Source organism: Aspergillus mulundensis (assembly GCF_003369625.1).
Source record: "Aspergillus mulundensis strain DSM 5745 chromosome Unknown scaffold_4, whole genome shotgun sequence".
In the NCBI taxonomy this organism is placed as follows: Eukaryota; Fungi; Ascomycota; class Eurotiomycetes; order Eurotiales; family Aspergillaceae; genus Aspergillus; species Aspergillus mulundensis.
In genome coordinates, this window is record NW_020797892.1 from 752,855 (window position 1) to 775,145 (window position 22,291).

General features: G+C 52.5%; 8 protein-coding genes across 8 annotated transcripts; 4 read left to right on the top strand and 4 right to left on the bottom strand.

Moving 5' to 3' along the window:
- Positions 1-757: 757 nt before the first annotated feature.
- DSM5745_04793 (Zn(II)2Cys6 transcription factor) lies at positions 758-2,900 on the top strand (the record flags this gene model as incomplete). Its single annotated transcript, XM_026746809.1, has 3 exons — positions 758-887; positions 949-1,152; positions 1,204-2,900. 3 exons carry the CDS (start codon positions 758-760, stop codon positions 2,898-2,900), a joined length of 2,031 nt encoding a protein of 676 aa, XP_026604289.1.
- Positions 2,901-6,843: 3,943 nt separating this feature from the next.
- Positions 6,844-7,524, top strand: DSM5745_04794 (uncharacterized protein; the record flags this gene model as incomplete). Its single annotated transcript, XM_026746810.1, has 1 exon — positions 6,844-7,524. The coding sequence occupies one exon, from the start codon at positions 6,844-6,846 to the stop codon at positions 7,522-7,524; it is 681 nt and encodes a 226-aa protein (XP_026604290.1).
- A 4,196-nt stretch (positions 7,525-11,720) lies between these two features.
- On the top strand, positions 11,721-12,854 carry DSM5745_04795 (uncharacterized protein; the record flags this gene model as incomplete). The annotated part of the gene is made up of 1 exon (XM_026746811.1): positions 11,721-12,854. The coding sequence occupies one exon, from the start codon at positions 11,721-11,723 to the stop codon at positions 12,852-12,854; it is 1,134 nt and encodes a 377-aa protein (XP_026604291.1).
- A 269-nt stretch (positions 12,855-13,123) lies between these two features.
- On the bottom strand, positions 13,124-13,846 carry DSM5745_04796 (putative secretory component protein shr3; the record flags this gene model as incomplete). Its single annotated transcript, XM_026746812.1, has 2 exons — positions 13,124-13,686; positions 13,801-13,846. 2 exons carry the CDS (start codon positions 13,844-13,846, stop codon positions 13,124-13,126), a joined length of 609 nt encoding a protein of 202 aa, XP_026604292.1.
- Positions 13,847-14,196: 350 nt separating this feature from the next.
- rim8 (pH response protein PalF) lies at positions 14,197-16,538 on the bottom strand (the record flags this gene model as incomplete). Its single annotated transcript, XM_026746813.1, has 2 exons — positions 14,197-16,017; positions 16,071-16,538. The coding sequence occupies 2 exons, from the start codon at positions 16,536-16,538 to the stop codon at positions 14,197-14,199; spliced, it is 2,289 nt and encodes a 762-aa protein (XP_026604293.1).
- A 1,203-nt stretch (positions 16,539-17,741) lies between these two features.
- DSM5745_04798 (putative GAJ protein) lies at positions 17,742-18,476 on the bottom strand (the record flags this gene model as incomplete). Its single annotated transcript, XM_026746814.1, has 2 exons — positions 17,742-18,407; positions 18,474-18,476. 2 exons carry the CDS (start codon positions 18,474-18,476, stop codon positions 17,742-17,744), a joined length of 669 nt encoding a protein of 222 aa, XP_026604294.1.
- Positions 18,477-19,672: 1,196 nt separating this feature from the next.
- On the bottom strand, positions 19,673-20,413 carry DSM5745_04799 (uncharacterized protein; the record flags this gene model as incomplete). The annotated part of the gene is made up of 2 exons (XM_026746815.1): positions 19,673-20,253; positions 20,302-20,413. 2 exons carry the CDS (start codon positions 20,411-20,413, stop codon positions 19,673-19,675), a joined length of 693 nt encoding a protein of 230 aa, XP_026604295.1.
- A 673-nt stretch (positions 20,414-21,086) lies between these two features.
- DSM5745_04800 (putative NmrA-like family protein) lies at positions 21,087-22,106 on the top strand (the record flags this gene model as incomplete). The annotated part of the gene is made up of 3 exons (XM_026746816.1): positions 21,087-21,395; positions 21,446-21,540; positions 21,590-22,106. The coding sequence occupies 3 exons, from the start codon at positions 21,087-21,089 to the stop codon at positions 22,104-22,106; spliced, it is 921 nt and encodes a 306-aa protein (XP_026604296.1).
- Positions 22,107-22,291: the final 185 nt, after the last annotated feature.

Genomic DNA, 22,291 nt, shown 5'->3' on the forward strand with positions numbered 1-22,291 from the left:
CGGCCTGTAGGTACGTTAAACGTTCATGTCCGGGGATTTGCTGACGCCCGGGAGACGACCCTTGCGGAGGCACCGCGGGGACACCTTGGAGCTACTTTGATGCCCGAAAAAGCAAGCAATCACTGTTGGTCTAGCAAAGTCGAAGGATCCGCCGTAGCACAGGTCGCCGGATAGCTCGGGCTCACGATATTTGCGATACATCCACGACCAATCAACCCCCCAGCCGCCATCTTAACCTGGAGATGACGCCCAATCAGCCGGCATCAAGACCCTAGAGTGCATAGGCGCCCATGGCCAAAATCATCCAAAATTAGCCTACAATGTTGGAACTAACAAACTAAGCTAAACTCACCGGTTCTCTAGTGTGCATGCATGTCCCCCTGCTCAACACTAACTTGGAGCCAGCGGTCGATCTCCAATCCTTTCCCACCACCCATTTTTCCCTTCGGCTATCTGGGATTCCAAAATAGAAACACCATGCATTCGCCCTCGAGCTTTAAAGCTTCCTCGATCCCGCGATCGTACCTCTTTTGCTTCCCAGCGTCGTCCCCAGTCGCCTCGTCTTTCGGCAACCGCGCCTTACGCTCTCTTATTCTACTTAATAGATAGCCAAGGCTGCTGGTCCAGCTTTGCACCCTAATATTACTGTCTACTATTGTCTTCAGTAACCTCGCCGTCGACCACGATCCGTCACGCTTTTCTTACGCCCGAGCTTGTTGCGCAGTTACAGTTTGAAGATCAGCGGTAACCAAGCAAGATGCCAGCAGCACCAAGAAAGAAGGCCAGCGCCGCTGCAAAGCGAGCCACCGAGTCTCAAGCGTCCTCGGGAAGTGAGGGTACCCCAAAACCAGAGGGAGCTACTAAGTCTCACAAGCGGTCACGCTCTGGTAAGACAATCATTGCCCAGCATATCCAGGAGGTGCATCTAACAGGTTGGCTCCCCAACAGGCTGCTTCACATGTCGTCTTCGGCGGAAGAAGTGCGATGAGAAACACCCCTCCTGCGGAGCCTGCAGCAACCTCTGCGTAAAATGCGAATATAAACGCCCGATCTGGTGGGGTAATGCGGAGCAAAGAAAGATGCACAAGGAAAGGATCAAGAACAAGATCAAGCAAACAAAGATGAACGAGCGCAATGGCTCATTAGCCATAGGTAGGACGACTCCTACCATACTCCCCTTTCCATCTAACCGGCCCATGACAGATCCTGCTGCTCACGCACGGAGTTTGGCAGCCAACTCACCAACGTCCCCGGAATTCGAATATGGTCGCCCATTCCCGGAGCCATCCTACGACATGTTCGCCTCCCAGTTTCCAACACCCGCCATGAGCCAAACCATCTACGCACAGCAGTATCCTTATGAGGTAGACGTCAAGACGGAACGCCAGACATTTGTCAATGATGTTCAACTGCGCCATGATTCAATATCTTCGACCTTCAGTAGCTTCGCGCCGCCTCAACTGAATGCGCCTCTTCCTACTTTCCCGGGCGATGAATGGTTCCATGACGAGTACTTCCGGGCTCCAGCTCTCCCAGGAATTGACCCTGCACTCTGCGATCAAACGGCATTCCCAGAAACATATGATATGCTGCAGAACATACCCGTCAGCGACCACGACCGACCGCTTCTCGAGCACTTTATCCACAACGTCTTGAGAGTGAGCTTTCCGGTTCTCGAGGCCCATCAACGAGGGCACCTGCGCGCACAGGCCGTCCTTCAAACTCTTGAGACCAACAAGTGCTACCTTCACTGCTGCCTCAGTGTCGCCGCAATCCACTTGAAGACAACCGAAGGAATCACGGGGGAACAGATCGACCATGATATCATGCGCAATCGATTTGAGGCCATTTCTCAATTATGTCAAGCTTTAGGAGATGACACAGAACATCAGGAAATTCTCGATGCTACCCTCGCCATGATCTTCTTCCACTCCTCAGTGGGACCCGCCGACGACTATCTTCCGGACATCCCATGGTTAGACCATTTTCAGGCAGCTGCAAACCTAGTGCAACGACTCGGTCTCACTGCAGATGCGCCGAACCCGTACGTTTTGCCACCATTCAGCATGACCTTGACGGCTTGGATTGATATTCTCGGCTCCACGATGTATCGAAGGACGCCGGAATTCGCCCACACTTACCGATCAAAACACCTGGGTGGCGTGTCTCTGGGCCTGCGGGAGCTCATGGGGTGCGAGGACCGCGTTATGTACCTCATCTCAGAAATTGCTTGCCTGGATGCTCTGAAGGCTGATGGGAGGGTTGATGAGATGCAAGTTTGCTCTCACGTTTCGGCTCTTGGGCAACAGCTAGAATTTACTGAACCCGCCGACCCAATCATGGAGAGCCCATTCTCGGCAACAACAGGATTACTCCGCCCCGAGATTCTAACCAAGAATATGACTGCCGTCTTCCGCATTGCTGCCCGAATTTACCTTTGCAGCCTTGTCCCCGGATTCGAAGCGAACCAGCCCAGCAACATCAACTTGGTTCAGGCCCTCGCGAACACTCTCCAATACATCCCTTCGGGCCAAGACGGATTCGATCGCTCGCTCGTATGGCCACTGTTTATTGCAGGTGTATACTCCACGCCAGGCTGCCAATTCCGCACCGTCCTGATGGAACGAGCTGCAGCACTCGCAGAACACGCTGACCTCGGGAGCTTCGGTCGTATGTACCGAGTTTTGCAGGAAGTATGGCGCGTTACCGACGAATTCGCCGGACAATGCAGCAGCCTAGAAGACAATTCCTCATCATCCTCACAAACCGCCAGCCCTGTCAAGGACGAGCCCCCCAGTTCCCCCAAGGAGAGCGAGATCAGCTGGACGACGAAAGAAGCCAAAAAGCCCCACTGGCGGGACATCATGCAGCAAAATGGCTGGAACTACCTTCTTCTTTGATTCTGAACGTATCACGAATACGTTTGCTTCGCTTCTCAATGAGATTGTATCTCATCGCGTCGGGAGGTCCCTCGATGGGACCTCGTACAAGCTGGCTTGTACCTGCGCTCATTTGGGGGAAATATTTTTTCGCATTCGAGCTTGTTTCGAATAATCTATCATTCGTTATATACCCATTGCGTTTTGAAATTCGTTGATATTTCACTGCAGGTCAGGGAAACTGCCTCGAAACCTTGCCCTTATGCCGAGGCGACTCCTCCCTTGGGGATTAACTACTGGGACACGTTCAATCTTCTATCCACCAATGGCTGGATAATGAGGGAAACTTACGCGGCGTTATCGGTGCTTTTTCTTTTTCTTTCCTACGGGGTTACGGATTCATGTTTTCATGACCCCTACTGCCGCGACTGGACTACGACCTGGTCAGCTGGATTTTTTTTTTCTTGGAATGGATTTTCTTCTGGGGCTGGTGTTATCTGGATTGGCTGGTTTACTATCTATCGATCCTCCACACTCGCTAGATGGCGTTTTATAGTCTCATGTCTGTATCTAGTGTATCAGTGCTATCTCGTCGGCGAATGGAGTGTTCTGGCTAGAGTCAATGAGCCTTTAGTGTCTGTCCACCCAAGACTCAGCCCATTAGTTCCAGTCAATACACGCCTTCTACTCCGCACCTCAGACTCAAAGGCAATCCATCAATGACTCTGACTCGCGCAAGCGCATTGACGCGCCTCAGCCTCCGCCGCTCCTGCACACCTGCCCAACGGCTCCGACAATGGGCACGTAGTCTGATTCGCATTCACTGTATGGTTGGCTGTCGGCGTGTCGCTACTCGTCTGGCATGGGCCGTCGAGTCTCATGTTCAGCCGCGTCCGTAGTACATACAGTAGCTAGAGCACTATGCATTGCCAACCGCCAACCATGACCATGTCCATGTCCATGAGCCTCTAGCGCCTACGGGCACCGCACGGCAGCGGACTGCTCTGCTCTAGTCTACGTCTTTCCTTCAACGCCGTTGCCCCTCCTTTCGTTTTCTTCCGGCCACATCTATAGTAGCTATCTGTCTGTCACGAAATACGGCGTTCGTTCAGTACTGTACTGGTGGGCTAACTACTGGACTCGATCAAGGGAGCTCCCTCGTTGATAGATCGTGTGATGTGAACGAACACCCGCAGGGAACGTAGCATCGCTTACTTGGTATACATACTACTCGACTTTCTGCCAGCTGGGGCCATACCTGCCCAGCCCAACCCATTCCTCGGATGTGCTTCGTTTGGAAAGGAAACCAGTCTGAGTGGATGTACCTAGACTCGCACCTCGGTTGTCAAATGTGCAGGTACTGGATCGCACCTGCCTAAGCGGATACTGACTTTCATGGAGTCGGGAAAGGTACGATCAGGAGCTCCTTCCGTTTGAGGATACCACACAAATAAGGAAGGAGCGAGCTGATGACGACTGGTAAGTAGATAAGAAAGCTTGAGGCACATTTGGTACAACGAGCGCTTTTCGTTAGTTGCGATAGCAGCAAGGCCCGCAAGGTACAGCCAAACTGCGAGAGCGTAATGCGAGCACGCACTTAGTGCATTGAGATTGAACTCGAGGTTTCCGTAGATTTGTGTTTCCTGCGTAGACTTGAGTTTTGAAATGCGCGTTCCTCGCCGCATCTTCTCGGGTAATACAGGGATACTGTCTACCCACTCGAAGAGAACTAAGCCAGCGAAGGGGGGCGGGCTACGACGACCTATGCAGCCACGTATTCTCGTTCGCATGCCGCATAAAGGCGCCATGACCCATATGTAAGGAGTAGTGTTGAGCTCAGAACAAGATATGGATGCAGCCTCCGGGTCATTGCTACCTCGTTCGGTGCGGACTGGGAGGTGGCGTGAACAGATCTCAAGAGCTCCTAATCTTTGGTTGGTGATCGGACCGCGCAAGAGACCTGGGCATCGCGGGTGGTGTTGGTTCCAGCAATACTGCGGTATATTGGACAATTGAACCAACAAACTAAACCTCTCCGCTCGAGTATAATACCGGATTCAAAGGGAAGCCTAGCGGACTAGCAAGTTCGTGCGTTGGCCAAGACCACTGTTGCAGGCAATAGCTAAAGTAGCTTGTTAGCAGACAGTAGTTCCCCAGGAATAGAGATGACAGAAAATATTCTCCACTAGAAGCTGGACCTCAGTATCCGAGTTGAGACTGATTGTTCAAAGGTGAGCTTTGGGTCGCACCCTATAAGCCATGCCAACAAAGGATTCGATGTCGTCCGTGCTTGTTGGGCTAGAGTGCAGTCTGAGTGGTCTCAAATGCTGAACCAAGGATGAGCTGAATTGGGCGACGGGGCTCGTGAGCGTTTAATATACAACCATGTGTCGGCTCAGTGCAGAACATAGATTGAGACAGGCGCGAAAACGAGGCCGCATAACAAACCAACGGTGATGGTGCACGAATGAGCGAGCCAAACATGCGTGAATAAGGTAGTACTATGTAAGAGGCTGGAGTAGCTGAGAAGCAGGCTGTCTGGGACAGCAGGTAAAGCAACGGTATGATAGGTGAGAAACAGAGAGCTAGCGTTGCAGAAATGCATTGCTCTGCAAGAAGGGTTGTTGCATGGCAACTATACGAGCGACTCCTTGTTTCAGCAATTGTCCGGAATACTCATTCGTGGGCAGTTGTTTGATGGCGAGTTGTAAGCGCTGAGGATGATCATAGCCGCCCGACCAATTTACAGGATTGGGGGCGCCATCCTTTAAGGGGCGAACCAAGGAGCATGAATCCGCCTTGACCAGCGCCAACCGCCGGGCTAGAAAACGCATGGAAATGGAGGAGCCAACAGCATTGTCAAGTCTCAGGAGGCTAGCCCGCCGATCTAGTGCCAAAGGAGGATTTTGGAGAGGTCGGCTTTCGGTATCAGGGTTGGGCCTTTAAGCTCGTGAAGGAAGCCATGCGCGGCAACAGCCCGCGTACCATGAGGGTCAGAGAATGCCTGGATCCTGAGTGGCTCATGAAGCGGAAGGAACAGCTGTCTCCCTTGTGTGATGGTGGAGGCGAAAGCAAGAAAAGGGGAATTGGCCTATGATTGAGTGTTTGGCCCCAAAGCGCGCGACAAGCGGAGGATCTAGCTTAAGCTTGTTGGATTTGAATTGTCGGGATTCTTGGATGATAGACAAGCGGTATCAGACCCCTGGGAGGAGTTAGAGATATAAGATTATTCGAGCCCCTCGTTGGTACCCTGTTCTCCAGGAGTGATTCAGTTTCTCTTCGCCTCATCACCGTCATCTGTTGATGAGCTTGAGCTTGGTTGTGATTGGTGACGCGGCAAGACACCTACACACCGGTCTGACCCCTCAATTGGCACCACCTCAGCAGGCTTCCAGACGAGAAATTCAGCCTCTTGCATCCGGTGAGTTCAGTCCAAGTCATGACGAGCAATGAGCGGGGAGAGCGTCGGCGTGGAGAGAGTGCACTGTGCAGAGACTCGACTGCAGCCGCGCACTCTCGAGCTAAGGGTGATGGCGCTAGCCTTGTTGAGTCTAGGGCGTGACACTGACAGAAGCTGTTACACAGGATCGGTCATTGTACTGTATTAAACGGCGTGACGGTATCAATACCAGCAGTGAAGTCACCACCATCTCCAGATAAATAAATCAATCGGCCTCCTCCTCCTTTGCGCCCTCCCTCCCCTCTCTTTCCTCTGATCAGTGAGGCTCAACAGAGAGACCGTCTACTCGAACTTGTTCTTGCATCTCTGCGTCCTCTTTCTCAACCTGTCCATCCCCTTCTGACCCTTCGCTCTCGTTGTGTGGTCTATATCTCTATACTCTCGTTCGCATACTTCCACGCCCACGATATACGTCAACTCAACTCGGTGCATTGTCAGCCTAAAGTACTCCTGGACAGCCCACCTTCGTTACATCATCTCTCTTCTATTCGATCAACATTCAAGATGCCTTCCATCAAACCCGTCCTCCCTCCCCTTAAAACACCCAGCAACATCACCTTCCCCTCCGAACTTCATACAGACTCGAGCGCTGGCTCAGGAAAGAACGAGGACAGCTCGTCAACTCCTATCACCCCTCCTGCCGCGTACACCGAGTTCTTGAAAGCCTTCACGCCTATCTTCTCTAGCCCGACGAGCGCTGAAGGAATCGACTTTACCAAGTTCAAGTTCGACCGTCACAACGTTCACTCTGCACGATCACAGCCCTCAAGCGCAGTCAGTGGCAGCTTCAACTTCAATGAGTCAGCGCGATCAGCTACGGCATCACTGCCTCCTCTGAACCCTCTTGCCCCACCTTGTCCTCGGCGAGAGTTGAGCAACCTGCGCCGGCTGCGCATCCCGCCGGCGCTTAGGTACTCACCAACTTCGGCGGAGCCACTACGAAGTGCTGGACCTCGCAGCGCAGGACCTAGGAGCGCTACTATTGCTCGCACTCCTTACTCTCCAATAGACTGGAGACTACGTTACCTCGACTCCCCCCGGAGCGCAAATCCTCGAAGCTCCAACCACAAGATGAGTGTGCGACATGTAATCACGCACACCATCACCTACAAGACAACGGAACTGGATGCGCCTCCAAAGGGGAAGCGAAGAAAGCACAGCCATGATAATAAGGAGTCGAAATAATTTTCCTTTAGTTTACTGGTTGGGTATCTCGATTTTGTTCAGGCGTCCTACTGGTCTGGTGTGCGGAGTTTCGGAATGCTGGTATTCAGCGCGGGCACAACCCGGTCCTTTTCTCTTTCTTTTGTCAATATTTATCTCATAAATAATAATCTAGAACCAATTTCTGGCGCTGAGGCGCTGCAACCCACGTTTTTGCACGGACATATTAGCTGACATGTAGTCTACTATTGGTACCTGAAGAACCACTTTCTTCTCTTCCCCGTCCCAAGAAAGTACCACCTTACTCCGTAGACATCCATCAATGCAGCAGTTCAATAACTCTAAGCTGACCAGCAAACAAGCCAACCCAAGCCATGAACCAAAGAATCAGGCCGCACATGTCAGACTCAGAAAGACACAGTTGACTCTCCACATCAATCACAAAAGGCAACAACCCTATCAGAGTCCCCAGTTCAACCCAAGTACGTAAGTCCACTTCGTGAGTCTCACTCACTACCATGGTCCCACCACCTTACAAGCTGAGAGCTCATCTCACACCAGAGGCTCAAGGCTGACCTGACGCTGATGCTGACGCAGACACTGACGCAGGGGCAAGGAAGCAATCAGTTGCAGTGCCTCCTTCCAAGTTTCGGTCAGTTGCTTCCAGTGTCCACATCTTGATCATATCATTAAACTAATTGCCGATCTCCTGATATTTGATCCTGCGATTAACAAAGGACCGGCTTTCCCGGCATTCCGGTATACATTGCGATTGGGTCGGCTGTGGGGGATTCGCGCAGCTTTCGAGGAAGGGTGATCTATGTATGTTATGACCCGAGATTCTCCGGTTCGAGCTTCTGGGGAGTCGAGCCATGCCAGTGATCTCATGCTTTTGCTCGTTGCTGCCTGGAGGCATGGGAGGTGGTGGGTTGGAGGTTAGTTAGGTGGATGGCGGGCGGGGACTGTGTACTGGAATCGGGCTTGGGCTTGACGGGGCGATGACAAGGCAGGCCCTACTTTTCTCTAGGTAGACAGAGTCAATCAGTGTTCTCCGTAGACTTGGCCGCGCAAAGTCAGTCCCCCGTTATAGTGGGAAGGCCCATACTCGCGTAAAATACACCGTTCTGTAATACCAAGCGGGACCGCAGTAATCAAACTTTAAGATCCTCTCCTTCTCCAAACCTTCCTGTGAGCTGGAACAACATCCAACTCTAATCTATACGGAGTAAGGTAAGGTAGACAATTCTGTCCGTGCCTGACCCCTCCCTTCCAGTTCCTCTCGCTGATCATTCCCTGTTTTCATAGCCCAGAAGCAAATATTCCTGCACTCTACATAGTCCATCCATCGCGGGTGGAACTTGTCGCCGGAGGACTGCGATTGGGCGACAAGGCGCGTGGATGAAGCATCATTACCGATTGTAATGACGAGCTTCCATCGGAGATGAACTCTTCTGCCAGTTTGACCCCTGTTCTTCAGGCCCGTACGCGAACATCAGATAGATAGGCCAAGGTCTGAAACGCTGCAACCTTCTATTTTAAAACAGTTTCAGCGCAGAGCTGTGATTGCTTCAGAGTGGTTTGGACGGAGATGGCGATGTGATAGGGGTGCGTAGGGTTGTTTCAGGCTCCGCCAAAAATAACCCATCCACTTAGTTGGGATCTGGTGGTAAGTGCTTCCTGTCAGGGACTGTATTATGCTTACCGTACGTACATACCTGACGGGGCTCTGGGAAGTTCCAGTCTTGCATACTGCCACTCACCAACTTTCAGCATTCTTCAGCCATCCCTACATCACAGCCGGAATGAGACTGAGAAGAGAAGATCCCCTCCATCAACAACACCCCGGTCAAGGGACAGACCAATGAGAGTTTATCCAGGACAATGGGCATCGTGGCACCTGTAGTTAAGCGCCGGCGCTATTCCGCTTTTGGATTGAGCGGCCCTGCTGTCTTGATGGATCCATGCTGTCTCCCCCTCCTTATGTCTTTTTAATGCTTCGATTGGATGCGGGTGTGGAGAATGCGTGGGGTTCGATGTCATTTCGGAAGGTGGGCGCTAAACTGAGGATACTGTGCCCCAGGCTCCAACCGTTGTTCAGAGTCGAGTCTCGAGTCACTTGCATAGTTACGTACTACCACCAGCTGGCAGTGGGTATTGAAAGATTTCTCGATGCTATGATTGCCTGGGTTTCTGGGAAACCAATTCTCGTGCTGTATGCTAGCTAGATAGCAAAAGTAAGAGATCTTATGGCGGCCCGTAGTAGTCAGTAATGATCTTGTGAAGAAAATTGCCGCCGAGCTGAGACTTTGGCGCAGTGTGAAGGATTCAGAAAGGTTATGCAGATGCATCTCATCACACCCTGAGTCCCTGACTGCCCTTCTTGACGCCGTGATCGCACACCCCAGTGGAACTTTGCAATGTCTCCAGCCTCGCCCACCAGCCAGAACGTTCTCTTCCGGCGATCTATCCACGAAATTCTGTAGGACGGAGTATTGTCAGATTCTTGCAGAATCTGAACTGTGATACAGATCTACTCCAGCTGATATTCAGTTCTCTCGATGAGTAGTGCAATGGGCAGCGCTACTCGGGGTCCCAGATGATGCACATCTCGTACGTTTGTGCTTTCAAAATGAGGGGTATACTTTGCGCACAGTCAGCAGGTCATGTCTAGCCTCAGTCTAGAGAGTGACGTGCAGTAGTGGTTGAGTATTGCTCTCCGCAAGGGGATCAGTCATGTAACGTCTTCTAAAGGGGAACGGATCATGCGTGACGTGGTCAAGGCGAGCCGGGCAACATGGTTGTACCCAAGGACAAGGAGCATTGGTGATTTTCAAGACGAAAACTTGTGTATACCGAAGGAAGTGCTCTGGCCTTGGGATGCTATTGTCGGTGGGCGCGTCCCGAGATGCAGGACGTCACTCAGCCAACCAGAGAGCCAGTTCGGCCAGGAAAGCTGCATTGGTGTCACTTCAGAAGAGTAGAATTAACAATGAGTGGCCAGCGGTTGACAGCACGGGAATGATCCTTAGCCAATAGGTGTTTATAGCCTTGTCAATTGATCAAGGCTCGCCAGCTATCAAGTTTGTGCGGTCTGGTTGACAGAGAGGATGTCGAGTGAAGCTCGGTTGGAAGCAGATGCATCAGCTTGTGTTGACTTGGTATCATTCGCTGAACCATCTTTCCAAGTCCAGGATGTTCAAGCGCTTGAAAGGCCTGTCGTTGGCCAGGCCGTGAAACAAGTTTTGCTCTCACTCTTGAACAGTGACTGTTATCCCAGCATCTTGAAGCTCGGAGTTCTCCAATTCCGATGACCGAGCACATGTAAGGCTGGCCTCGCGCAGGGTTTGGTTGAGGAGCAGGCAGCAGCGCTTGGCTTCGGACAATGCACCGGTGGCAACTGTGTGGGACAAGTACGACGAGGCTAATCCAATCCAAGGTCAGTCAGCACCGTTTCTTTCAGCATCTGCGCCATGCGGCCGTATCCGGGAGTCTCGAATGATCGATTATGCTGCTGGTGTGTTGGAACTTGGTCAAGACCGGGAATGGCGGCACAGAACCACCGAAAGAGCCTCAAGGCCGGGGCACTGTAAATCCTGGAATCATTTGCGATCCATACTCTATCCAGCATCCCAGGGCCGGCAAGGTTGAATCAGACTGGTAAGACATTCCGGCAAAGCTGTCTTTGTCGGTTCACCGCCACCCGGTTCTCGAAGCCTGATTCTTTCAGTATCATCGGGAAATGGGTTCAAGCTGGGTTGGTCCGGACAGACACCTCATGTCAGCTGACGTGCCGCGGGGGCAATGATTCGCGATGATGAGTGCGAAGAAGCTGGAGCTGCTGGACTGGGCTGGGGATAGTAACGCCTTTGTACTCGGGGTGTTGGGTGAGAGGAAAGAGCGCCAAGAGAAATCTATAATTAGAACCCACGGACCCCTCAAATGATTGTCGCGGTATCCATAAATAACAACATCAGTCAGGGTCGAAGACCGAAAGTCCAAGTCGAAGCAGAAGCTCTCCCGCCTCGTCCCGTGATTTCCTCCCCTCCTTGGACTCCAGCCTTGCCCTTCACCACTGCCAACTCTTCAGATGCAGCCTCCAGCTCAGTTGGCTTGATTTGAGTGCACTGTTCCCCCCTGGCTTGTTTCCTATTCTAGAAAAGCCCCGTTTTCGTTTCTTTTCTTCTTCCTTCACCCCCATCCTTTTCTTGAATCTCGCCATGGCTCACTCCCTACCGACTCCGTTTACGCCGGACAGCGACTTTGCCTCCCTTGAGACCCCGCGCGGGGGACGTGGCAGTCTGTCCATCACGGCTCTGGCCCGCTTCGAATTCGAGGCAGGCAAGGGCAATGATGGGACCAAGATTCTGATGGTCGAATGGGAAGATGATGACTGGAGTCGGTCTTCATGTCCTCCCGGTGGCTCATGGAACGTGGAATGGGAGGGCAAGAAAGCGGTTCTTCCAGCGGACGAAAAGACCAGCAACAATACACGACGATTGTACTTTTTGCTACTTCCGCATGTCACAATCCCGCCTGCGGTAACCCTATCCTACAATCCGCCGGCGTCCTCCGCGTCCTCCGAGAAACCGAACCCTATACAATTGAATCCGCTCCCAGCTATCTTTCCGCCAGAGCTCGGGGCAGACGGTCGATCCGCTGGCAAGAAGGGGGTATTGCACACCATCTGGGCGAAGAAACGGGTACAGGTGCTGGAGAAGGAGATCCGTGAGGAATCGCTGAACAACGTGGAGGGGATTGCCTTCCACATGGCGTTACAAGAAAAGGAGTGGATTGAGACCAATTTCGGACTGGGGCCCGATGCGCACAAAAATTCCATTCAGAACCAGGACCCGAACTATCCAATGGGACCTGCGACACCTGTATCGCCCAATGCTGGGGGGAAGCTCGGGGAAAAGCTGCGGGGTCTCAAGCTGCAGACAGGCCAGCGCGAGCTGTCCACAGCAGAAGGTACTTGGCACACATGCGCACTCTATATTTGTAACTTGGCTGACCGATCAGGATCGCATCTACTTTCCCCACAATCCCCCGACGTCGCCGTCTCCTCGTTCAATTCATTTCACAGCTTTCAGAAACCTGCGCCGCGCTCCAACCCAACCTCAAATCCCAGCCTAGATTCCGTGAAGACGGTAGCTCACTATCCTCCGGAGTCGCTCCAGGCGCAGCAGAACATGGGCTTCAACAGCGGCTTCTCCTCGATGGGCACAATTGCGCCCAGCATGGGATCAAGCTCTGATTCCGGTGAAGATCTCTTCGCGAAGGCATTGAGTCCGAGATCACCGGACCTCCCACGGAGTCCTTTCTCATTCAGCCCCGAAAGCCTGCATATGTGACCACGAACCCTTACGTTTCTTATGTCCCAGCATCATTCTTTTTGCTTCGTCTCGTTATATAATCGGTGCCAATAAGGCACCGCATGATTCCCCCGACAGCATTTTGGCATAAACCCCATGTTCACCAATAAAACATGATCGAGTCGAAAGTCTCATGTACATAGAACAATCAAAGTAGATACCATGTCCATCTCTTTTCTTGACTCTACCCTACACCCTATCAAAAATCATCCATAACAATGACCCTGCATAAACGTAGCGAGCCCAACTTAGTTCGCCTTCTTCTTAGCAGCAGCCGTAGCCCCCTTTTTCCCCTCCCCCTTCACCGCCGCAAACGACTCATCCTCCTGCGCATCCTTGCGCTCCGCATACCACTGCCCCGCCTGCAACACAAGAACACCAACCAAAACCAGCGCAAGAATCGTATTACTCGCACTGAGCACCTTGAGACTATCCTCGCGTCCAAGAATCTGCCCGACGTCCTCCTCGCTAGCCGCCAATTCCGCGCCGTACACGCCTCCACTAGCAAGACGGAGCCCCTTGACGATGTTCGCGACGTACACTGTGATTCCGCAGGCGTAGAGGACGAGCGAGGCGCCGTCAAAGAGCATGTTTGATTCGGAGGGGCGCCAGAGTTTCATTATGAGGCCTGCCAGGCCCAAGAAGATCACGATGTGGAGGATACGCGGGATCAGAGGCGGCGAGGCGTGGAGCAGGCGCAGGTGCGTTTCAAGGGAGTCGTAGGCGGTTGAGCCGGTGGGCGAGGTGGACCAGAGGATTGGGTAGTCGTAGGGGAAGAGGGAGAAGATTATGCCGAGGAAGAAGCTAGTTGCTGTTCGCATTGTTAGTTTGCTGCGAGCTTGAGAGGATGGATGCGATAGGGATGAATGAATTGCTGCGCGAATCATCGGGGTAAGAATGGGTTGTGTTGTGTCTGGGTACGTACGGCATACTATCAGGAAGGTCGCGAAGGACCCGTAGCGGAGTGCCATTGTGGTAGGTTGCGTTGTAGCTTGTCTGGATGAAGAAGAGGACGAGTCGACAGCTCAGAGAAGGGAAGTTATGAACCGGGCTGAGTTTCTGCGGAGGGGATGAAGTGGAAAAGTGTCGCCTGGATGATGCCAAGCCACCCGCGCGCCTTCTCGGCTTAACTGCGGAAGAATACGCTTATCTCCAGCTATTCCGGACTAGTCGATTTGAAATCATCCCTATGCTAGTAGATATACATAGAAGGTTTGTACAGCTGCTCAAGGTGGTATAATAATGCACGAAATAGAACAAATGTGGTATCTCCGCTGAATGCATAGCAAATCAATTCGACATGAGAGAAGATATCACGATATCACCGCTGATACCGTGGTAAAAGCTCATCCCCATTTGCAGCTCCTCCTACAAGCTGCTGGTCATCATCATCATCACGGAAAACCGGTGCGCTTGGCCCATCATCCGTATGCTCGTTAGGACCGGCGTCCGGGTCATTTGGCGCACTGGCTTCCATCATTAGCCGCTGGCGCTCCAATTCCTGCTTATCATCTTCACTTGGCCTCGACGGACTATCGAGAGGCGCAGAGCTGCTTCCTGCAATGACCGTCTGCACAGACTCGGCTGACATCAACGCTGGTGACATCCCATTCATACTATTTACACCGGGCGATGGAAGATGGTGGTAGTCGTTCAACTGGTCATCGTCCGGCAGTACGGGAGCGGTGGGCATTGCAGCCTCCGCCGCTGAAGAGGGTCCAGCCTCCTCTCCCGGTGGCTGGCTAGGCAGGAGCATTCGTTCGGCGTGCCGCAGTCGTGCTTTTTCGTCAGTCGGCTCATCCGGTTGGGGGCTCGGAATGTCCGCTGGCGGGAATGGATATTGATCCGGGTGCGAGTGATCCGAGTAGTCTGGCCATTGCATTTGATCCGGTCTCCATTCAGCATTTTCCGGTGGAGCGTACTCCGGCTCCGGACCAGCTGTGTTGCCCTGGGTGTCAGAGGGCTGGAATTCTCCGTCTTCAACGGGCTGTTGAATGTCCGTCACATCCGCAGCAGAGGATGTGCGCCGGGCTTCACTTTTTCGTCTCTGCGTATCTTGCGTCCCAATAACCACCTCGAAAACTACAGCAACGACCCCCTTCTCACGACGAATCTGGTCTGTATCTAGGATGTTGTCACCCCAATTGGCCGTGATAGCGCTTCCACTCGTATCCGCCGGATGCACTACTTTGCCATTTGAGGAAAAGTTGCGACCAGAAGAAACGAGGTTGAATCGCGGGAGGAAACGCTCCGGAGATGTCAACTTGCCGCGCAGATCAACAACCACTTCGACATAGTAACGGAAATTGATCATACTACCTGGCGTGCGAGTAATGGTGGGGAAAGCGTCTTCGGGTATGCGAATTGAGGTCTTGATATCGGCCGTCAGGGTCGTTGGATCCACAATTAAGGGCGCGAAAGTCTGCGACAGATCTTTCCGAAAAGTGCTGCTGGCCCTGGAGGTGCCAATAGTTAGACCACCCAAGCCTGTTCTGGAACGCGGATAATAGTCCTCGTAGACTAGCTTCTTCCCATTCGCAGTGGAACCCATCGGGATGGCAGGATGGAGATCGATGCGGCCTGACCGATAGAGAGTAATTATGATGCCGTGCGCGCTGCGCACTTGTCTTGTGTGATTGATGGTGATTTTTATGGGCAATGTATCCCCCGGCAGCACGCCAGCGCGCAGAACTTCAGCCTTAGCAGTGATTATCCCATCAGCAACAGAGGGGGTGATGCTCCGGCCCTCACTGTTTCGAGCACCGCTACTGGCGGCCGACCCCGGATCCGTCACGATCTGAAAGCTCTGGCTGCTGTTGCTTAGTCGACTAGATGAGCTAACATTGCTGGGTGCTGGACTGAGAGGAGGGCGATGTTCTGGAACGGCGATTCCCCCGCTTGCCGACGGCTCCAGTGACGCAGATTCAGGAGCATCGGATCCTGGCGGCTTTGTTTTCCCTTTTTGTTTTGAGCGCTTGGAGATGGGCTCAAGTGTTACTACTCGAGGCTTGGGTGCCGGAAAGCCCGCAATGTCAATGCTTTCCAGAAGGTTAATGCGCCTCCGACATGATAAAGTCGGATTTATGGTTGTGGGTTTCGTCAGGGTGGACGTAAGCATATAAGAAATAGTGCCTCTCTCGAACTGCATGTGATGTTAGCGAAAATAGCCGCAGACAAAGCTCGAAGTTAACATACGCTGATGCTGCTAGGTAATGCGTATGGGGGAAAGGACATCTCGAATCGGAACTTATAGATCCCTTCCTTGAGACGACCTTCTCCACAAAGGACCACCTCATCTTCGAACAATGTTGCGACGCCATTGCCCAAGTACTCAGCACCTCGGCGCCCGCGCCCAGGGCCCAGAGACCCAACATCTGGGGGATTCTCACCCGCTGGGACATTATTTTTGAATACCTTGACGATTCCATGCAAAGAGATAACCAAATGTGTGATGCGAACAGGCCGGACGACCGTAAGAGACACCGTTCCCTTAATCACATCGCCGGGAAAATAGGATCGCCAAGGGTCATCGGGTTCGATGTAGAAATCGGTTATAGCGCGATTGCGTTGACCGAGCTGTGAACGAAACTTGGACAGAAGAGAGGAGCGATTCCGACCGAGCGGCGAGGTAGAGGTTTGGGCGGGAAGAGGATTGGCGGACATGACACAGGAGCACCTCGCCCTAACCATCAAAGAGCGGAGGGCTTCACAATATCACCGGAAGTCAACGGTAGGAGCGTAAGGTTGAGGAATGATCGCGGCGGAAGATAGGTCGGTCGGCGTCTGGGCGGAGTTGGTGATTTCGGTGACAGTTCTCGGTTGGAGTGAGCCAAGTGACAAAGGCCAATGCTAGTACGTCGATAAGAACGCGGCAAAGCAAGGGGGCTCTGGAGGCAAGAAACGAGATCGCAAAGGGAGGAGGAATGGAGGGTGATGCAAGTCAAAATTCTCCGTTCCAACAATCCACCGACAGGTAGAACCCGATCTGGCCGTCGGGCGCAAAGCCGTAGTCCGAGCACAACCAGAGCACTCGGACACGAGACCGTGGTTCAAGTTTTTATATTGCGCAACCCAGACCAGACTCGCCCACAGTGCGATGGAGTTTGAGGAATTGTTTCACACAGCGACAAGCGAAAGAGGGGGAGTCGAAGGAATGCACGGGGAGGAAGGGAGGGCGCAGGAATCAGGAGTCGAGATGACAGGTCGGCATCATTTCACGCGGTGCTCCGGAAGACGAGGAAGTTATATCAGATGTGAGCGTCCTTTACTACCAGACGAGACAGGAAATCTGTCGTAAGTCGGCGCGAACACGAGGCGACTGGGCCGTGATGCGGCGAGGGAGGGGGGCTGGATTGAGGAGGCAAGCGTCGGAAAGAGACGGAGGAAAGTGTCGTCAGCTTGGGAAAGAGGTCGAGGTCGAGAGGTTCAGAGTGACAAGGCAGCAAGAGTAGGAAAGCGAAAGACAGGAAATAGGGGACGTGGGGAGGAGCCTCGAGGACACGGAAACAAGAGAGTTGGGAGAGAGAAGAGTTCGCGATAAGCAGGCGGAGAAGGGGAAAGGCCAACAGAATCCGCGTGGTGGCAGTCAAGCTTCTCTTGGGCCCAGCGTAGTTCGGGGCTCGGCGCCTCCACTTGTGCCTCAGTCGAGTCGAGGCGCGCTTTAAGAATCACGATCCAGGATGACAGCGATCACCAGACTTGACATGTCCATTCTTCTCTTGTTAGTCTTATCGTATGGCGAAGCTTTCCCAGCGGATTATCTCAGTTTTTAGGTAACAATGACGCCTGCTGCAACGATGATAAGTCCAGCACTCACTAGCCGACAATAGACTCGTCTTGACTCGTGCAGGCTGCGACTTATATTAATCATGTCGACCAGGCCAGTTCTCGCAGGCCCTCCCCCTCCACGTACTCGTCCCCGTAGCATTCCCTCTGCACCGCCTGCATCACCTCGCGATCTCCGCCAGTCAGCTTGCGGACATACTCTTCCAGCACGTAGATATTGTCCGTGTATTGTTGCGCCTGTTGGCGAGACTCCTCGATCTCCTCCTTCATCTGGCCCATTCCTTTTCCCTCCCCAGTAGTAGATATAGCCGTCCACTCAGCCAATAAGCGATTCCTTTCCTCTTCCAGCGCCTTCTTTGTCGCCATCAGCTCATTCCACTCATCTTCACCACCACCAAGCTTCAGCTCTTTGTCTCTCTCCTTTCTGCGCACGGCCAATTCCGCTTCGGCTCGCTTACAGCTTGCCCGGACCCGCTCCACATCCTTCCGGAGTTGAGCCAACTGCCTTTCGCGTTCCTTTTTCTCATCCCCACCAAAACACCAATACCAATTGCCGCTTCCGATCTTCTCCACACGGATCTTGCCATCATCTGTGAGTTCCTGGATATACTCTTTGACTTGGATGCCGTTGATCGAGGCTACCGAGGGGAGGATCTTCTCGAGGTCCTTCAGCGTGTGACAGGTCCGTGAGGTGCGGAGATGTGAGACAATCAAGCCTTGCTTGGCACTCTTGGAGAGTTTCGGAGGCTATAGCCGACGGTAATATTAGACCCTGGTGCTATGGCAGATTTGGGAATGTGAGACGACACGTACCATAGTGACGAATTGTGGCGGCCACTTATGGGTCGAGTCCTTTGTGACTTGCACAAAGCGCTTAGAGGATATGAGAAAGAACAGCGAATTAGAGGCCGTGGGATTCAATAGGTGAGGGCCAGACCAAGTCTAACAGCGTTGTTTATCGTAGGAAAGTTTGAGCAATCTGAAATGCAAAAGAATGTAGGAGGCCTAGAGTCTAGAGATCTTGAAGATGTGTTGGGTTGGTGACTTGGTGTTGAGTGCAGCTCGAGGTCTTGGCAATGTAAAGCAGTCAAAATCATGAGCACCTTCACTACTGGCAGCCAACCTCAGGAAGACAAGCCTTTGGTGGGGGAAATCCCAGAAGTATTGCGAAACTACAGTTTCCAGTCAAAGTGACGAGCTGAACGCGTTTACACTTAGTTCTTGGAGTAAACGATCCAAAGTTAGCAGTCATATTTCACTGGCAATCACGTATAGGCTATATGTTCCTTCATGCCCTTTACTTTGGGACGGCCTTTGAACTTGGATAAAGAAGTCATCTTGTGGTCCAATTAGAGAGGCCCAGCAATAACAAGAATGGGATGAGATGAGGACGTGTCAAGCCCCGGACAAAGTCGGGCTTCTGCATATGCACTATTCTCAACATTCCGTAAGGCAGCCGGCCGAAGTCCCGTAAGCCGTAAGCGCTTGCGGCCGTGGGGGTTAGTCGGTGTCTTAGAATTTGTCCGTCAAACTTTGACCCGTCTAGGCTCTGGCATATTGGCCCCAGTGCTGGGGCCAGGCCGCCAGGGTCACCGGACCAAGGCCAATTCGGAAAAGCGAATGTGGATACCTGATGGGAAAAGGGTCGTGATGTGATCACTCATCGATCTCCAAGAGTAATGATCACAAAGTCGTTGAGAACTTAATAATATTAGAGCCAGGCGTGGCCGGAAAGGTCGTATGTCGCTAGACCCAAAATGATTCCCATGGCACATTTGCTGTATGCCGGTGCCGCCTTTGACAAGCTTTGGCTTGACATAGCTTTAGTCTGCCAACGCCCCTAGCGGGGCTGAAACTTCATCAGAATTATGAGGTCAAGATATCCGGTGCGGCTAATATCCAAGAACCAAAGTCAGGCCAGTTGGTCGCCGCTGTTATGGTTTGCCGCGAAAGTGGTCTCGTTGTCCAGGTAGTTGCATGTTCAAAGCGGGTCCAGGACGATTTCCGAGCTTTTACCGTCTGTCTTCGGCCTCCGTGTCGATGTCCGTAGTAGATGTCCGGCGGGTCAACCTGGGCCTTTTGTTCCGCTTCTTCCGTTTGACCACAGTATCCAAGTCCTCGCCTGAGCTCGCATACATGCTGCTGAGGCTGGTGGCTCGTTTACGCCCCTTCTTTCTGGGTCTCGAAGTGGCCTCGTCGTCTGTGGGCATTGTGTCTCCCTCAACTAATGCCAGATCGCCCGTCTCTCCAAGCGACTCTCTTGCCAGCTCTTCCAAAAGTATGCCCATGAACATCAAAGACCTCCCATTCATGCTGTAGTGGTTGGCGCGGCCGTTTGGCCTAACTGCTTGGTCGTAAAAGTCCGCGGTATAGGAGTGTATGGCCTCTAACAACTCAGAGCTGGGGAGCGGTCGATCAGATGACAGCGACTCGTGCGCAAAGTATGTATCGGTTTCCTCATAGCGAACGGGCATGCCCTTTCGACGGAACAGCACCTCTTCAGGCGGGATAGGGCGGCTACTGGACGATGCTGTATCGCGGTACTTGGAGGCGTAGGATTTTGCGGATATAAATCCGTGCGAGTTGACACGGCCTAGACATATTAGTACGCAGTCGGTAACTCATCCCCAAAGCTACCTACCGGCGATAGCATCGTAGAGATTAGCTCTCCGTTTTCGTTGCTTTTCGGTCAGCGGCTCCGCGTCTTGCACAACATTGTCATCGTCCACAAAGTGCGACTTGCTGGACGACATTGTGCTGAAACTATCCTGGTTCCCACCGCCAGGAACACACTTCCATTGCGAGCGTTGATGTTGTCTTTCCCCACGAAGCGAATCTCAAAAAGTCGGAGAATTTGTAGTCACATGACTCAGTCCCCGCATCTTTTGATTACTAATGTCCCTGGCACATCAAATCACCATGACCTTGACATCACCTCCTATTGTACGGCTATGATTCTGTGTTTACTTGAACCATCGGAATGCAAGCTGTCTATGACAGTAGTATGCTCGGTTAATGACGGCAACGAGATCGGACACAATCCTGTCCGATGTCCACGATGTCAGTCAACTCTGGGTAGCCCCTGTTAATGTGCGGCATTATAACCTCGATCATTTATCAAAGAGCAAAAAATGAGCGTAAAAAGACGGAGCAATCCCAACTAGGCTTAGGCTACTCCGTACAGCGGGCTCTCGGACAGGTTGCGGAGAGATGAATCATGCCGGTGCTTATAAATGGCCCTATTATGGCCCTATTACGCAGCAGGCATGGATGAGCCTTCATATGGCCATGTCTTAAGTGTCCGCAACTTGCGTCTCCGATTGGGCCTGGTATAAATATTACGACCCATACTGTTCTTCTCACGCAATACCTTGATTATTCTCACTCCATTTCAGCCGTTCACCAGTTCCGCAGACCACCTCCGAAATGACTCTGAAATATCTCATCACCGGTGCGACAGGAGGCCTCGGAGAGCAGGTGCTCAACTACTTTTTGAACCATGTCTCTGCCTCCGAATATGCCGCAGCATCGTCCAGAGCCTCCAACAGAGCGCGCTTTGAAGACCGTGGCATCGCCTTCCGCCACGTTGATTACGATGATCAAGAATCGCTTGATTCAGGGTTACGCGACGTCGATAATCTGCTGTTCGTAAGCTCAAACACGTTTGATAACGACAGGCGGGATAAACAGCATTGGAGACTTATAGATGCTGCTAAGAGGGCAGGTGTGAAGCACGTACGTCGATTCTACTTGCGATCTTGAGGCTACTGTACTGACAAAGCCAGGTTTGGTACACATCTCTTGCTTTTGGTGGTTTCTCAGACGATTCCAAGGCCGCTGTTCAGCAGGCTCACCTGACCACGGAAAGACTTCTCAAAGAGTACGTTCTTCATGACGCTATCGCCATTGCAAACATCTGACGATCATAGATCTGGTATTACATACACGTCAATCCGAGAGGGCGTGTATACAGAAGCCTTCCCCGTGTTCATGAACTGGTACCCTGATAGTACAGCCGTGACACTTCCCGCGGACGGAGAGATAGCATATACTCGACGGGCGGAGCTGGGCGAAGCAACCGCCCGAATTATGCTGCGAGGTGGATACGAGAACCAGATCGTTCTGTTTACAGCCGAAGAAACAATCACGGCTAAAGAAGTCGTGGACATCATCAATGAGACCACAAAGCGCGCGGTGAAGTTTGAAATCGTCTCGCCTGAGGAATATGTGCGAGTGAATAGCGCAAGCGATCAGGGCCGAAAGCCGAGGGCATTCTTTGAGATGGTTTCGACTTGGTGGGAGGACATTGCAAAAGGAGAGCTACGTACCACGCATCCGCTCATGCGCGAGGTCCTTGGGAGAGCGCCCACAAGGCCTCGAGACGCGTTGCGGGCGATACTGACGGAAAATCCTGATTATACTTGGCATCAGAACTACCGAAAGTAGTCTGTCAGTACTTAATCGGTGGGAATACGACCATGTTCCTGCTGCGCCAGCCAGTATTATAATCTTGATCAAGCAAAGTTTCAGAGCTGTGTGGTACTTGATTGGCCCATAATTGAAACAGCTTCTTTTCTGTAAGCTGACCGTTGCAAAAGCGGGGGAGCTCCAAGGCAGGGGCCGGACCTCGG